Here is a 17,052-nt window from a genome sequence, read left to right on the forward strand (position 1 = left end):
AATGTTGTGTCCGACTACGTATCACCTGCACAGACACACCATTTTTTCCAGTTTGTATATATTTTGTAACATACATTTAGACAGCTGATTCACTCATAATTAGCTAGAAGTGTGTTAGGTCTCTTTGCTCTCAGTAGCATTTACTTGTTTCCAAAAATTGTGCACTGTAATCGGGATGTACAATTACACTCTAATCATTTTCAGTTTTTTTAAAAAAAACCTCTATACCAGGGATGTCAAACTTGATTTCATTTAGGGCCACATCAGGGTTGTGTTTGATCGTGTGTGTGTGTGTGTGTGTGTGTGTGTGTGTGTCCAGGGTAGGCATGGCCAGCTCGACATCACTCATGCCAGGGGCGTCTGTGGTATCACAAGTGCTTTGCCAGAGACAATGGCCTCCAGAGCTCCATTTTTGGCTGCAACAGCCTCCTACAACCCTCTGCCAATGAAAACTGAGCTGGGGAGGGATGCCTATGGCATCCTGAGCTCTTTTTCTGCTGGCAGAGGCACTGTAGGCTGCTCCTTCACTGTTTCCAGGGCAGCCCCGCGGGCCAGATGTAAGCACCCCATGGGCCAGATCTGGCCCCTGGGCCTTGAGTTTGACATACCTGCTCTATACGTGTCAAACTTATCTTGTGAATTTTAACTCCTCCTCTCTTTTTTAGTTCTTTCTTAAAAGCCCAGCTTGAAATATATTTATTTTTTATTGATCTTTCCATACTGATTTATTACAAACAGCTTTTAGCAACATACAACCATGACATCAAGAGTTAAAAACATCTAAGTAGTATATATTAAAGGGTTCACCGACAAAACTGCAAAGCCCTTATCCGCGCCGACATAAGCGTAGAGGGCAAATCCGCGCCATCCGAAGCGCTAAGGAAAAAGGCAACCCTAGCGCAACGACATAACCGCGGAGGGCAAATCCGCGCCTTCCGAAGCGCTCAGCACCCTAACCCTAACTCTAACCCTAACCGTAAACCTAACCCTAAACCTAACCCTAAACCAAACCCCTAAACCTAATCCTAACCCTCACCTTAATTTAAATCGGCTTTCTGTCGCCGCGCTGTTTTAAAGCGCCCTTCTGTCGCCGCGCTGTTGTCGCTGCGGTGATGACGTCACGGTGATGACATCACGGTTTTAGCGACGCGGTTTTGTCGCCGCTATTTTGACGAGCGCGGTTTTGTCGGGCCACGATATTAAAGTAGCACTGGCCAAAGGAGGAAGATATAAAAAAAAATCCTAGCATGCCCTAAAAAAAATTCCTAACATGCCCTAAATTTCTTAAATATTTTACTGCTTTATGGAAATTAGGGAGATTGGTTTTTATATGGAAAAGCAAATTCATCTACCAGATGGATGCCATCATTGAGAAAGCTAGGCTGTAGGTTCCCAGTGAAGGGATTCCTTTGGAATTTGGGTTCTCAGCAAGTTTATTTTTCACTTTGATTTTCAAAATATATGTAGATATGCAATCTGTTGGGTTACTTATAACTTATAGTTGCTTATCTCTAAAAATAATAATAATAAAGCTTTCCATGAAGAAGATGGCATTTGATGAAATGTGTGAATTTATTAACAAATTATTCATTATTTTTATTTATTTACTAGTATTAATTCAGTTTATTCCATAATGTATCCTACTGATTACAAACATAAAATTAATAAGATGTTCTTGACTTGTTAAACATATATTGTGTTCTGCTTGGTGTATCTCATCACTATCTAGATGGCAGATTACATAATCATAAACTCTCAGTCGGAGAGAGCAAATACACTCTTGGTAGTAACTACCATTTGCATAATCTTCAATTGACATAACATTATTTGACTTGTTTTATTTTGAAAAACTATATAATATTTGCTAGATGTCAATATTATTTTCATCATACAGCTGTGTAGTTTTATAGTAATGTTACTTATTTAGCATAAGCAAATCCAAATTATTTTATACACATGTAAGAATTTAATCATGAGATTCTTCATGAAAGAAAGACCCATTCTTGAGTCAGACGTAATGTACTTATTCTCAAATTCCACAAGGAAAAATGGTGATATGTCAGAATGGGTTGGAAAGCATGTCCAGAAATACTTACAACAGTTCATTTAGTGACCGTTTTCCAATAGCATTGAAAAAAGTGCCTTATGATCATTTTTCACACTTATGACTGTTGCAGTATCCCCATGATCATGGAATTTACATTCGGATGTGTGGCAATTGACTTATATTTATGATGGTTGGCATGTCCTGGGATCACGTGATCATCTTTTGCAGCCTTCTAACAAGCAAAGTCAATGGGGAAGGCAGATTCACTTAACAACCATGTTACTAATTTAACAACTACAGGGATTCACTTAACAAATGTGGCAAGGAAAGTCATAAAATGACTCACTTAACAAATGTCTCACAACAACATAAATTCTGGGCTCAATTGTGGTCGTACGTTGAGGACTACCTTTAAAGCTCTAATGATCCTTCACTATTCAGGAAAAACCAGCAGTAGATCTATACAACTTGGGTAATGTAACAAATTAATTCGCTTCCATTGGTTGTAATGGAAAGAAAGGTGTTCATATGTTTAAAAAAAATCAAGGAACAATGATGATAAAAAATGCTACTACTTCCTTCCATTCTTATTTTAGATGACATAATTTAGCAAATATAACTGGTTTATTACGTACTATGCTATTCTGTGCATACATACTAACACGAATTCACAGGCCATGGCTGATGGATCTATTTAAACCACAGTCATCTGTTAAAAATATGAAAAAATAAAATAAAATGTGAAGGAAAGCATTTATTAGCAAAAAAAAAAAAGGCTCTACTTTTTTTTCTTGCCATTTTGCAGTACAATTAATTACTGAGTTCATTAATTAATGAACATATTAGAGAGAAACACCATTACCGACTAGGAGAGATCTGATATATTACTGAGTCAATAATGTATTGAATACTCAGAAGGACCTTTTGGTAGATTCTCCCACCCCCTTCATCTTGTAACCCACAGTCACATATATTATTCTTGCCCATTCAGCAGTTTTGTGGGTGCTCTTATATTTCATATTTCTAATTCCTTTAATCATTGATAGGTTTTACAACCTCACTAATGAACAATTGGTCAGTTGTCATTGGTTGGAACACTTAAATGTCAAGTGCAATAGAGCAAGATACACACACACACACACACACACACACACACACACACACACAGTTTCAACAGGCCCTTTTAGAATATAATATAAAGCAACAGCTGTAGAGAAAAAGGTAGGAGATGCTTTCAAAAAAGCAATGGAAGAGATAATAAGATTTTATTAGAGACCAGTGAGCAAAGGAAATAATTTATAAAGCATGGTTTATATTAATTCTTTTGGAAATAATCCCCCATTCTACTTGTTAACACACACATACAGAGATTCTTGATTCATTAGATAGCTTTGGCTGAGAATGCTGACTAAGGGCAAGAGTCAAAAGGTTGTGTGAAGTATTCTGCATGAAGAAGAACGGTGTTTTTCCATACAATACACCCTTCCCGCCGCAGGCTATTGTATTTTCCAAGTTAAGTTCTTGAAAGTTCAGCTCTCTTCCTCTTACATGGGGTGCACGCCAATTTAGTCAGAGAGATGCTGTTTGAAAAACAAAGTGACATTTCTTTCTCAGTGTTAGCAGAAGAGATGGCTCACACACCCAGGCAATTTTTCCTGTAAAATGATCTTATTTCTTGCATGTTCATGTGAAGTTGATCTCTATATATTCAGTGTGATTTGTCTCCCTAAGTAAAAGCTTATTTGCACTGCCCAGTTGTCTTTTTGCCAAAGCAAGACATCAACTATTTGTGGACGGCAGGAGAGATAACAATTAGGGCATGTTTTTCACTCCCCTTCCCTTCCAAAGTCTTTTCTTGCCTTCCCAATTCCCTTCCTTAAAATTTTATTGAAGGTCGTAAGAACAAAGTCATAACATTTTATAAGCAATAAGCACATAATTCTACCGTATTTGACATGCAAGAATGTGATACATTACATTAGAATAGAACAGAACAGAATAGAATAGAATAACAGAGTTGGAAGGAACCTTGGAGGTTGTCTAATCCAACTCCCTGCCTAGGCAGGAAACCCTACACCACTTCAGACAACGGTTATCCAACATCTTCTTAAAAACCTTTAGCGTTGGAGCATTCACAACTTCTGGATGTAAGTTGATAAATTGTTATAACTGTCAGGAAATATCTCCTTAGCTCTAATGTTGTTTCTCTCCTTGATTAGTTTCCACCCATTGCTTCTTGTCCTACTCTCAGGTGCTTTGGAGAATAGCTTGACTCCCTCTTCTTTGTGGGAGCCCCTGAGATATTGGAACACTGCTATCATGTCTCCCCTAGTCCTTCTTTCTGTTAAACTAGACAGACCCAGTTCCTGCAACCGTTCTTCATATGTTTTAGCCTCCCGTCCCCTAATCATCTTTGTTGCTCTTCTCTGCACTGATTAGATTAGATTGAGGCATTAGAAATAAGAAAGCACAATGCCTACTTGAGAAACATGACAAACCTTACCAACATTTTATCCAATTGCTTTCAAATTCATACAATTGTAATTCACATATTGGATTCAATAGAAATTTGAATGTCTCAAATTTCACTATGAAACCCTGAAATTTTACTCCTCTGCTTACCTTATTGATATTCCTTGATTTCTCAAATTTTCTAGGTTTGTCCTGATCTCCCGCAATAGAAATCTCCAAGTTCATGTTTAAATTTTCTTTACATGTATCAAATTGAACATGTCACAATATACTACAGAACACCCTCCCTTCCTAGCAGGAGACTTCTTGTACTGCATTCTAAACAGATAAAACTTTTTTTCAATATACCGTATTTTTCGGAGTACAAGATGGACCTTCCCCCCCCCAAAAAAGGGTGAAAATCTGGGTGCATCTTATACACTTATACAGCATTTTTGGCCTACCAAAACCCTGCCCCCTTTGCAAAAATGGATGTGCAGAGGGTTTGGGAGGCTTGTAAAGTGCTCCTGGGGGCTGGGGAAAGCAAAAATGGGCCATTTTTGCTCGTTCCCCCTCCCCAGCCTCCAGGAGCTTTCTACAAGCCTCCCAAACCCTCTGCATGCCCTCCTCTTTTTTGTAAAAATGGCCTGCTTTTGTGAAAATGGGCCATTTTTTGCTCATTTTTGGGCCCCCTCTGTCCCCGGGAGCACTCTACAAACCTGCATGCCCCCCCCACTTTTCTTTTTGCAAAAAAACGAGGCGTGCAGAGGGTTTGAGAGGCCTGCAGAGTGCAAAAACTTTTTTAAAAAAATTGCCTCTTCAAAATCATGGTGCATCTTATATGCTCCGGTGCATCTTCCTAGCCACCCAGTTTTTGATTGGTGCCCCTAAATGTTTTTCCACAATTCATGGGTAGTGATGTTATGTTGCCTCAAGTTGCTCGGGTGCTTCATAGAGGCAGGAGAACCTCTTCAGCTGGGTAAATATTTACCATGTTCTCTAAAGCCTTTTACCATGAATGCCCTAGTAGTACAATGTTTATAGAATTTGTCTTGTAAGTAGAGCTTATCTGCTTCAACTCCAGTAGAAACCTTTTCTTTGTTTTTTTTCCTTGCTTGCTCCCTCTTCCTCTCACCCGTGTTTTTTCCTTTATCTTTCACCCTGATTTCCTACATTTCCCTGTGCTACTTTTCAGCAGAAGATATTTCATTGTTTTACCAGTTGCTTGAGATAAGGATAATTTTACTCCCAGCTCTCAAACAATCCATAGGGCTATTTGGTATGTCAAAACCCTTCTATTTTCAAAGAAAATTTATACCCATTGTGCTAGATAAAGAACTCAAGTTAAAGATATCTTCAAAATATATTAGAGAGCATTAGGCAACAAGAAACTGTGTGTGTGTGTGTGGGGGGGAATCCTGTAGTTGCACCTGCTTGCATGCAAATTCTGAAACTTTATTTCTGTATGTATAAATTCAATTTAACTTTATTGGGTGGGTGACAAAGGCACCACACATACAAATATCAGTACATGCATAGATGTAGGCACAGATATAAAAATACAGATGGTTCACAACTTACAATACTTCATTTCAGTGGTGGGTTTCCATTTTTTTTTACTATAGGTTCGCTCGTGCATGTGTGCAATGCTTCTGCGCATGTGTGCAACGCTTCTCCGCATAAGCAAAAGTGGGTGGGCGGAACCGCCACAACCGGTTCGCCCAAACCAGCAAAAACCCACCTCTGGTTCATGAAGTTACAATGGCACTGAAAAAAGTTATTTAGGACCGTTTTTCACACTTACAGCACCTCCATGATCAAAATTCAACCACTTGGTAATTGATTCACATTTATAATGGATGAGTCATGTGATCATCTTTTGCAAAATTCTGATGGGCAAAGTCAACGGGGAAGCCAGATTCACTTAACAACCCCAATTTACTAATTACTGATCATTTAGTGTTACTAATCTAACAACCACAGTGAGTCACTTAACAACTGTGTTAAGAAAAGTTGCAAAATGGGGCAAAACCCATTGAACAAATGTCTCACTTAGCAACAGAAATTTTGGGCTCAATTGTGATTGTAAGTCAAGGACTACCTATACAAATGTCCAAGAGGATCTACCCATAGAAAAGAATGTCACTGGCATGTGCCAGCTTGAACAGAAAGGTGAGAGGGCACAACAGTAGGGAATTTTCAATGGGAGAATGTAGTGTACTGTTTGAACTGAATACCCTGCAGTCTGTTTGCTGGATGTTTCAGTTCAGATATAATTTTCTTAGGCTGGTATATTAAACTGGCATAAGCCTAGGACGGTGGTTGCTTAAATATGAAGTGTGGATATGCCTTAAGTGTACATTTAATTGCATCCTGAAGCACTAGTCTGAAACAATGATAACTCCTATAGAGTTTTGGTATTTTAAAAAAATTGCTAAAGCCTCATTCAGGAATTTCACATATATTACTGCAGATAAAAGCTCGTTCCCTCTCCTTCTCTCCCTTTGACCTTCCTATAATAAATGGTTGCATTCAAATTGGCAGAATGATCATTTACTGGCATTTTTAGTACTTAGAGTACACTGTTAATGTGTGAGTGTTGAATTTAATTTCCTTCATTTCAAAAATCTGTGTGCAAATTAAGCCTAAATGCATATCCCACTTTTACTACTAGTCTTTAAAGTGCCCAGGTCATCTTCAATATTCTTTAAAAAGTGTGATCTTGGCCTAAAATAATATCTTGGTTATTATTTATGTATTTGCTTCATATGTTTTTAAATTACACAACTTTTCCCTCCGAAGTAATGTCTTATTCCTATCTGATTTGTTTCAATCCTACCTATTTACTTTTCATTATAAGAAGCGGGAATATTTTTAAAGAAATGTTATTTTACTTTATCAAAAAGTGAACTGTTATACTTTGTAAAATAAAGCAGCGATAGAGGCAAATTGAACCTGGCGCAGATATCCTAAGTTAGTTTTCATCAATACCTCCATCATTTTATTATGCTTAAAATAAGAGAAAAACAGAGTTGGAAGGGACCTTGGAAGTCTTCTAGTCCAACCCCCTGCTCAAGCAGGAGATCCTATACCATTTCAGACAAATAGTTGTCCAATTTTTTCTTTAAAACATCCAGTGTTGGAGCATTCACAACTTCTGAAGGCAAGCTGTTCTACTGGTTAATTGTTCTTACTGTTCTCCCTTCCCCCAGAAGTGGGGAGGGAATGGAGATTTTGTAGTATCCTTTCCCTGGAATGCCCATCAAGCCATGCCCACAGAACCGGTAGTAAAAAAAAATGAATTTCACCACTGATTGGCTTATAGATCTAGTGTTACAGGAGGGAAATCAAGTTTGAAAGATCCAGATTCCTTGTGTTGCCAGAAGATTGGGTAGCAGAACAGTTCTGCAGGATACAGTCATCTAGGGTAGAGGAACACTATATCCACAGCAGCCTAAAATGGCTAATAGTTGCTAGACATAGTTGCTCTCCCCTTGATATATGGTTGGTGAAGTAGATCTGATTGTATCTGTCTCCTTAATCCTGGAACAGGCCATGAGTAAGTTATGATTGTCTCAGGTATGGGTTGGGAAAGATAGGGATACAACAGTATATGGTCATGCAAGAAAAAGGAGTTTTCTGGGGTATGTTAATACTGTAATTAGGTCGAAATAGAATAATGGCCTGGTAGTGTGTAGCTTTCATGTTACATGAATGCTGTTACACTATGTGTATCTTTGTAGATTGAATGTAATATGTAAAGCGTACATTGAGACCTGGTACATTGTGTCAAAGGATGAACCATTATTTTGGAAATCTACAGAACAATTCTTGCCTCAAAGTCAGTTGTTTTGATGCCATAAATCTTTTCAGTCACTCCTAAATTTGCAACGCTTGGCCTTCCTCAAAAATAATTTAGAGAGTTACACATTTTGAAATAACGTATGTGAAGAACTTTGATTGTTCGAATTATAGAGTTACTTCTTCTTCTTCAAGTAACATTTTTATGTATGTTGGTTTCACTTTTTTGTTTTAGGCAATACGCTGCACATTGGTAAATTGCACATGTGAATGTTTCCAGCCAGGGAAGATAAACCTGAGAACCTGTGATCAATGTAAACATGGCTGGGTGGCACATGGTAAGGATCTACATGCTGTTTGTTTCTCTTATTATGTGTTTGTGTGCATGCCTGCAACTCTAGACATATGTATACATTGCATTGCTTTTGATCTAGAAAGACCTGCATGAAACAAAACTGTTTATAGTAATTGATTAAATATAAAAAAAGAATGTTCATCATCTATTGAAAATAATAAAACTATTATTCTGTTATTCCAAATCAAATAGAGCTAAACAAGTTTATCCTCCAATAATTGAGGCATTTTGATGCAAGATAAGCAAGTCCTAAATATTCTAAATACAGATAGTCCTTGAGTTACAACCGCAATTGAGACTGGGATTTCCATTGTAAGTCGTTGTGGTTGTAAGCTAAGTTGGACCTGATTTTATAACAATTTTTGTGGCAATTGTTAAATGAATCTCACATAGTTGTTAAGCAAATCCAACTTTTGGCTAGAAATCAGCAAAAAAAAGGTTGCAAATCACAATCAACTAATCAAAAGATGCTGCAACTGGTTGTACATGTGCTGGTTGTACATGTACATGTTGCCAAGTGCCTGAATTATGATCACATGATTGCAGTGCTGGTACAACTGTCATCCGTGTGAGTACTGTTCATAAGTTACTTTTTCCAAGGCCTTTGAAACTTCAAATGGTCAATAAACAAATAGTTGTTAAGGCAAGGACTATCTGTAGTAAAACATCCTATGCTATATATACATCTGAAAGAATGAATCTTAACTTCTAACAAATAGTAGGGAGATTAGTACCCTTAGCATCTCAGCTAAGATACTTGAGTTACGTTAAATTATCTGATTCTCATAGCAGTCTTTTCCCACGTGATTTGCATTTTTGTCAGCATTGATGGAACATAATAGTAGAAGACTAGAAGATTATTAAAAATATTATGGCAGTTGTAATAAAGGAACATGGGTTGAGAATCATGCTCCCGGTTATCTTAAAAGGAGTTGCAGACTGAATACTATTGAAGAAACCTGTCTTCGAGTCTCTAAGTTTTTAATTCCTCTTTGCACTTGCTAGTGTTTCTTTTTCAGACAAGTGCTTGAGGCTGGCCTGCAATTCGGAATATGCTTTATGGAAAGAATTTATAAATCTGTTTCAGCATAACCAGGTCTGGCAATGAGACCAAAATTTGACTTAGAACCAAGACATCGCTTAGCATAAAGAGTGTAGAGAGTAATATTAGGTTTTTCACCATATTCATAATGTAAGAACATGTTGTAAATAATGTTAATATAAAGTGCACATGAAACAGATCTTAAGCCAACAAATATTTTAAAAATTAACTGTATTTCAGTTATAGTCATCATTAACATCTTTCACTGATTTTGTTTCTGACTTTCGTACTTGCTCTTTAGCTCCATGAATTACTCATAAATTGCATACATTAGATGTGATCAGACATCATTTTAATAGTTAATGGTTAGTTAATAGTTTAGCATGTAGAGAACAAGCTGCAGCAAGCATCAGAGCTGGGTACTGCCCTTCCTTTTTATCCTTAGGTGTGGCTGAGAATATACTTGAGAATTTCAGGGTCAAGCACAGCCAAACTCTGAATAATATTTATAGACTTGTATAAAGAAGACACTTTATTACTCATGGCTTGAAGTCGGTGAAGAGAAAAACATGTTTTGTTTGTTCTAAACATTGTGGCAAAACTATGGATTAGAATGGCAACCTAATGAGAGCAAGTAATTAAAAGTCTACCAAGTCTGTGGTGGCTGCATTGTAACTTTGGGAAAACCTGCCAGGTGCAAAGAATCAAGGCCACACATTGCAGTTAAGAAGTTTTATTCCTCACACCTATATAGGAGGATGTACTCAACTAATGATCAGCACCAAATTGGCACTAGATGAGAGTCAATGGAATTCAAAGGGGCCTGGACTTGAGTCACTTGTGGCAACAGAATGACTCCAGTCTGATTCGTCTCTTGACTCCACCCCCAAGCTCTGCCTTTTCTCCTCCTACAACTATTATTAAATAGCTTATACTTTTCTACCCAGTGGAGGGATTCAGATTTTTTTTACTATTGGTTCTTTGGGTGTGGCTTGGTGGACATGCATGGTTTGGTGGGCATGGTAGGGGAAGGATATTGTAAAATCCCCATTCCCACTCCACTCCAGGTGAAGGTTACTGCAAAATCCCCATTTCCTCCCAATCAGCTGGGATTCGGGAGGCAGAGAATAGATGGAGGTGGGGCCAGCCGGAGGTGGTATTTACTGGTTCTCTGAACTATTCAAAATGTCCGCTACTGGTTCTCCAAAACTGGTCAGAATCTGCTGAATACCACCTCTATTTCTACCCAATAACAATCTTTGTATTCTTTAGAGTGTTGCTTTAAAATAAAATACATACATATATTTATGTAGCTAGCAGCATCTGAAAGGAATTTGGTGTATTAAAGTGTCTTTCAAAGTCTGGGTGTTCAAGTGGAGGTGATATATTCTCCAATTATAGAGTGAAAATATTGATAGTTCTTCAACTTTCATAACAAGGCTACAGTATCCATGATAGTCTACAGTGTGAAGCACACAAGCTGAAGGATGTTTTTTCTTGAATCTTCTTAACTCATGTGGGAAAGGAAAATAAAGTTCCATTTGTCCCCCTCATTGCAAACCATTCATCCACTTGAAATCCAGTGCTTATGGAAAGGGTTTATATCCTGTGATTCATTTTTGGAGGTTCATGTACTCACTTCACTAACTTTCCATCTGCTTTAAAACGTTGATCAAGCTTCTAAGGCAAAATGAGGAAAGAGTGAAAAATTCATGTAACTTTCAAATAAGAAGCAGAATTTGTCAGTGTGGATGTCCTATAAGTTACTTCCCTTTCAACTGTTCCTTGATGCTTCTATAGGTCTTGTTGGGTTGGCAATGGCTGTCTCCTTTCTGTTGTTTCTCGGATTAAAGGCTTTGCTTTTTTTGCAAAGAGTATTAATGTGTGCATGTGTTTCCTTTTAAAAAAACATTTATTTGGCAGAGAGAACTGATGTGATGGTGAGCCCAGCAGAGATTGGACATTGAGCAATGAGTGTTTCTGAATGGATGGGTCTCAGTAGAGACAATGCAATCAGAATTCAAGGGAAATTATAAAGTTTTGTGGGACGAGTGATGACAGCACTGCTGGTTTTCTTCCCTGACTATTCCCCCTTCTTTTCTGCATCCACTGCAACCCCCTTGGCCAATGAAGAAAGCACTAATGATGCTGAAGAATCTTGAAGGTGTTCTTTTGGTACAGGTGCTGATAGAAAATTGGGCAGTTTCTTGCAAAAATGAGTGAGGGATTTTTTTTAAACCTTCGAGTGGTAATTATTGACATTCGCAATGTGCTGCCCCCAACCACTAGCAATATTCAGTAGGTTTATTGGACTACAACTTCCAGAATTCTCAGTCAGGTTGGTCAGCGCCATCAGATTGGGGAAACCCAGGAAAGAGCACACATGATAATCAATTCTTGGTTTGGATCTGGATGTTTTTATTTGGAAATTGGACAATATTTTAATTTTACTGTTTAAGTATTCCGAAATGTATTTTTAATTGTTGGCTTCACTTAGGTTCCCCTTTATGTTAATCTTGGTAAACTTTTTTCACAAATATTTTGATTAGTTGCCAGCAATTAATTAATATAGGAAGGTAAAATAAACAAGGCGATTTAACAGTTTATACCAGCGGTCACCAACTGATGGTCCATGGACCCTGGTGGTCCATGAGAAAATTTTGGTGGTCTGCAGAAAAATCTTTGCATTTTTGCATTTTTTATATTCCACTAAACCAGGGATCCTTAAACTATAGCTCCTGGGCTGGATACGACCTGCCAAAGCAATTACTCCCACTCACTGATGGGATGGGATCCTTCCAGTGGTTGGTTCCGGATCCTGTTCCAACTGGTACGGTTGGAACGGGTCCTATGGTGTCCACACACGTGCAGTGCACGCATGCATTTTAGTACTTCCGCAAGCCTCCGTGATGCTCCAGCTGCTCAGCGGAGTGTCACACAGGAGCTGTACGAGCCATGCGCATGCACGGAAGCGCCAAAGACTTAAACGACCAGTAAGGAGCTCGGACGGGCGGGTGGGCACTCCATACCACTGTACCAGAATGGTATCCTGTGCTCCAAGCACGCTCTGGTACACCCGTATTGGGGCGTACCGCACGCAACCCACCACTAGATGCTTCAGGCACTTAGCTTGGCTTTAGTAGCTCCAGCTCTTCCCTCCCTGGGAGCCCAGGCGCTTCAGTGAACACAAAACTTCGCCCATGCTGCTTGAAAGACAGAGTTTGCAGGGGCCAATTTATCACCCAGGCTGGCTACAAGACAAACATTCATTCTTGGCTGTATTTGAGATTTCTAGCTGCAATGGACAGCTTCTCTCCGCTAACAGGTGGCCTAGCTAAGTGTCTGAAGGACCCCATCCCATCACTAATTCATATTAGTGGTCCACAGGATTTAAAATTATGAATTTAGTGGTCCCTGAGGTCTGAAAGTTTGGTGAGCCTTGGATACAGGATACAACAAAGACAAATTTAGAGAATGTTAAAAAAAAGAAATTATTTTCCTGACGTATGGAATTCCATGGAATTTAATTCTGATCCATAGAATTTAATCTATGAAAGTCAACTTTTAAAGGTGCTGCTTTAAAGACAGTGCCCACAGAAAAGACATGGTAATTCATGCTTCAGGAACACATAGCAATACAGGTAGTCCTTAACGTACAGCAGTTCTTTTTAGTGACCGTTCGAAGTTACAACGGACTGAAAAAAGTGACTTATGCCCATTTTTTTCACATTTATGACCTTTGCAGTATCCCCATAGTCATGTGATCAAAATTCAGATGCTTGGCAATGGAATCATTTTTATGACAGTTGCGGTGTCCTGGGGTCATGTGATCCTCTTTTACAAAGAAGAGGGAGTCAAGCTATTCTCCAAAGCACCTGAAAGTAGGACAAAAAGCAATGGGTGGAAACTAATCAAGGAGGGTAGCAACTTAGAACTAAGGAGAAATTTCCTGACAGTTAGAACAATTAATCAATGGAACAACTTGCCTCCAGAAGTTGTGACTGCTCCAACACTGGAGGTTTTTAACAAGAGATTGGACAACCATTGTCTGATGGTGTAGGGCTTCCTGCCTAGGCAGGGGGTTGAACTAGACAACCTCAAAGGTCCCTTCCAGCTCTGCTATTCTATTCTATTCCATTCCATTCCATTCTATTCTATTCTATTCTATTCTATTCTATTCTATTCTACAACCTTCTGGTAAGCAAAGTCAATGGAGAAGCCAGATTCACTTCACAACCATATTACTAACTTAACCTCTGCAGGGATTCATTTAACAAATGTGGCAAGGAAAGTCGTAAAATTGAACTTAACAACTTACTCACTTAGCAACAGAAATTTTGGGCTCAATTGTGGTTGTAAGTCGAGGTTTACCTTTATTCTCTCATTAGTGCTGCAAAGGTGTTTGCAAGTTAGCATGCTTTTGTTTGTTAATAATGGTCTGCCACCTAACATTGACAACCTAACAAATGCTCCCTTGTTGCTAATAGAAAAACTTTAATCAGAGATTTAAGTCCAAAGTGGACAAAAGCTCTGTAACCTTAGATTTAACATAAGCTTATGCAGCCTGCAGAGCTGTGGTACGTTTCTCCTCCTCTGGAAGAATACCTACTTCGTAAGTGCTAGCAGTCGGAGATCAGCCGCCAAAGAGCATGTATTTTATTGTATGGTGTTTGAGGATATACTTGGAGCTTTGTTTGCTCCCCCACCCCCTGAAAAGCTAAATGTTTGAGAAAGATTACTACTGCACAAAGGACAGGGTACAGAATTTGTACATGAATGAACAGCCGAAAGAAGGAAGTTGTGAAAGTTCTTTGGCTCAGCTAGAGTGAGCAGTCAGTATGTGATATTGAAGGGAGAATGCCTATGGATTTATGCAGAATATCACTTTTGGAAAAATGTAAATATTTTATTTATTGTAATTTTTACACCACCCATCTCACCTATGTGACTGTGGGTAGCTTATAACAACCCTGAAAAAGAGAGTCAGTTCCCTAAATACATGGATTTCTGATTTCTGCATATCCATATCACTTTATAGAAATGATAGAACATAAAAATTATAACTAATGATTGCTGTTTATTCATTGGTTTTTCCTGACAGCCCCATTTGTATAAAATGAGGGTCCAAATTTAAAAAATAAAAATAAATGAAATCAAATACAAAAAAGGAAGGGGGATTGAGTAAAATTAAATAAAGAGAAAGAAAGAAAGGAAGGAAGGAAGATAGATAGATAGATAGATAGATAGATAGATAGATAGATAGAAAGAAAGAAAAAGAAATACAAATAGCTAGTATATACTGTTCTGAATAAGTAAAAAGTTGAGGTTGTAATGTTATCTTCTACTGTGCTAAAGAAAGCTGGAAGTCAGTATCTTTTTCTTTCCTTTTTCCTCTTTATTTCATATTTTTTTTCTTTTTACACCCCCCCCACCTCAGTTTTCTATTACCTTTAACAATTTCTCTTTGTATTTTATACTTTGGTAAACTAATAAAAATGTATTAGAAAAAAAAGGAAAGACCATGAATAGAGGTTCATCATTCTATAAACTTAACAGGAAGGGGGAAATTAATAAACAATTATTTCAGGGAGAAGATCTTTTGGCTAGATAAAGGATTGTCGTAAAGTATGTTTCTGCTTCAATCATTGAACTATTTTGTTTGAAGAAAAAAAAGAACCATTCTCCCAGTCGTGTATGAAATAACACTTTATTTTACCTATATAGTATTTAGCAATAGCAATAGCACTTACATACTGCTTTACAGTGCTTTACAGTCCTCTCTAAGTGATTTACAGAGTCAGCATATTGCCACCAACAATCTGGGTCCTCATTTTACTCACCTCCGAAGGATGGAAAGCTGAGTCAACCTTGAGCCTGGTGAGATTTGAGCCGCCAAATTGCAGGCAGACAGCAGAAGTAGCCTGCAGTACTGCACTCTAACCACTGCGGCACTGTGCCTCTTATACTGTCTCAAGGCATATAAATAGGGATAAGAATCATCAATATATTTGTCTGCTTCTTATAATATAAAAGATTACCTTCTAATCCCTATGAGTAGTCTCTGTGTTTTTCAATATCAGATCCTCTAGCAGAGACCTGGAAGTTAGAAGGTTTTGCACAATATCTTTGCTGTCCCTAGCAAAGGAGGTCTTTTGGGCAGAGGTCTAATGTTGTTCCAGGGATGTTTCTACCACCATGGATCCACTTTGGCATTTACTTTCCATCCTCTCTAGTTACTCCATGCTCTGGTACTTCTTTAACTTCTCAAACTCCTTCTGCCTTATGTTTTTGTCTGGTCTAAGCATTAGATCAACACATCAAGAGTTCAGGTTGGTTCCTTTATTGCCATACTACCTATAATACAGGAATCTCTTCAAACTTCTTGACTTTCCTTGGGACCGCAATTTTTGTGTATGGGGAGTGTATGGTGTGATTGTTGGACAAATGAACCCACCTAATTTTAATTACTTTTTTACTATACTATTGTATTTTTATATGTTTTAAATGGATTTTGTGGGGTATGTATGTGAGAGTGACTGGGAGTGCATCTAAGAGGATTGAGGGTACGACCTGGTGCCTCCCCCACTGAGTGCACAAGAAGAAGTGGGAGGGGGGCCCAGGCCTACCCCTCATCCTAGAATGAGTGATAGATGTGTCCTGCTGAGTAGAGCGTGGACCGTGGGAAGGGGGAGGGACCCTCTGGGATGGGGACGGGATGGAGCATTCCGGTCATGTTGGGGAGGGACAGATACGAAGGGGGCTACAGGGCTAGCCATTACCGGGGAAGGAGGGCTCGCTACGTCACAGCGATCCCTTGTTCCGGCCCTGTAAGCTCAACTCTAGGGCCAGATGGCAGGAGAAGCCAGGGCCCTGGTCTCAGGTTGCTGTTGCTAAATGCCAGGTCTGTGATCCAGAAAGCTCCCCTCGTCCGGGACTTAATACTTGACGAGGGGCAGACCTGGCATGTATTACTGAGACCTGGTTGGGCCCCCTCTCTGAAATGTGCCCAGAAGGGTTTCAGGTGCTCCATCAACCACGACACTATGAAGGGATGAGGGAGTGGCAATTATTATCCGGGAATCTTTAGTACCTCGCAGGAGCCCTGCTCTGGAGATTGTTGGGTGTGAGTCCCTTCTCTTGAAGTTGGACCTAGGGGTTCAAGTGGGCATGTTGCTGACGTACCTACCTCCTAGCTGCATCACAACAGCCCTGCCTGCGCTCCTGGAGTCAGTAGCCGGGCTGGCGATGGAGTTCCCCAGACTTTTAGTACTGGGGGACTTTAATCTGCCGTCCTTAGGCGAATACTCTGATGGGGCCCAGGAGTTCATGGCTTCCATGATAGCCATGGACTTGACC

At 39.1% G+C, this 17,052-nt stretch overlaps 1 protein-coding gene across 1 annotated transcript in view; it reads left to right on the forward strand.

The window, feature by feature from the left end:
- Nucleotides 1-17,052, forward strand: part of BNC2 (basonuclin 2) — a 285,256-nt gene that overhangs the window by 136,445 nt on the left and 131,759 nt on the right. Inside the window, 1 exon segment of the mRNA XM_032213999.1 lies at nt 8,535-8,637. Within this exon segment, the coding sequence (XP_032069890.1) occupies nt 8,535-8,637 (103 nt within the window).

The sequence above is a fragment of the Thamnophis elegans genome, chromosome 3, assembly GCF_009769535.1.
Source record: "Thamnophis elegans isolate rThaEle1 chromosome 3, rThaEle1.pri, whole genome shotgun sequence".
Taxonomy (NCBI): domain Eukaryota; kingdom Metazoa; phylum Chordata; class Lepidosauria; order Squamata; family Colubridae; genus Thamnophis; species Thamnophis elegans.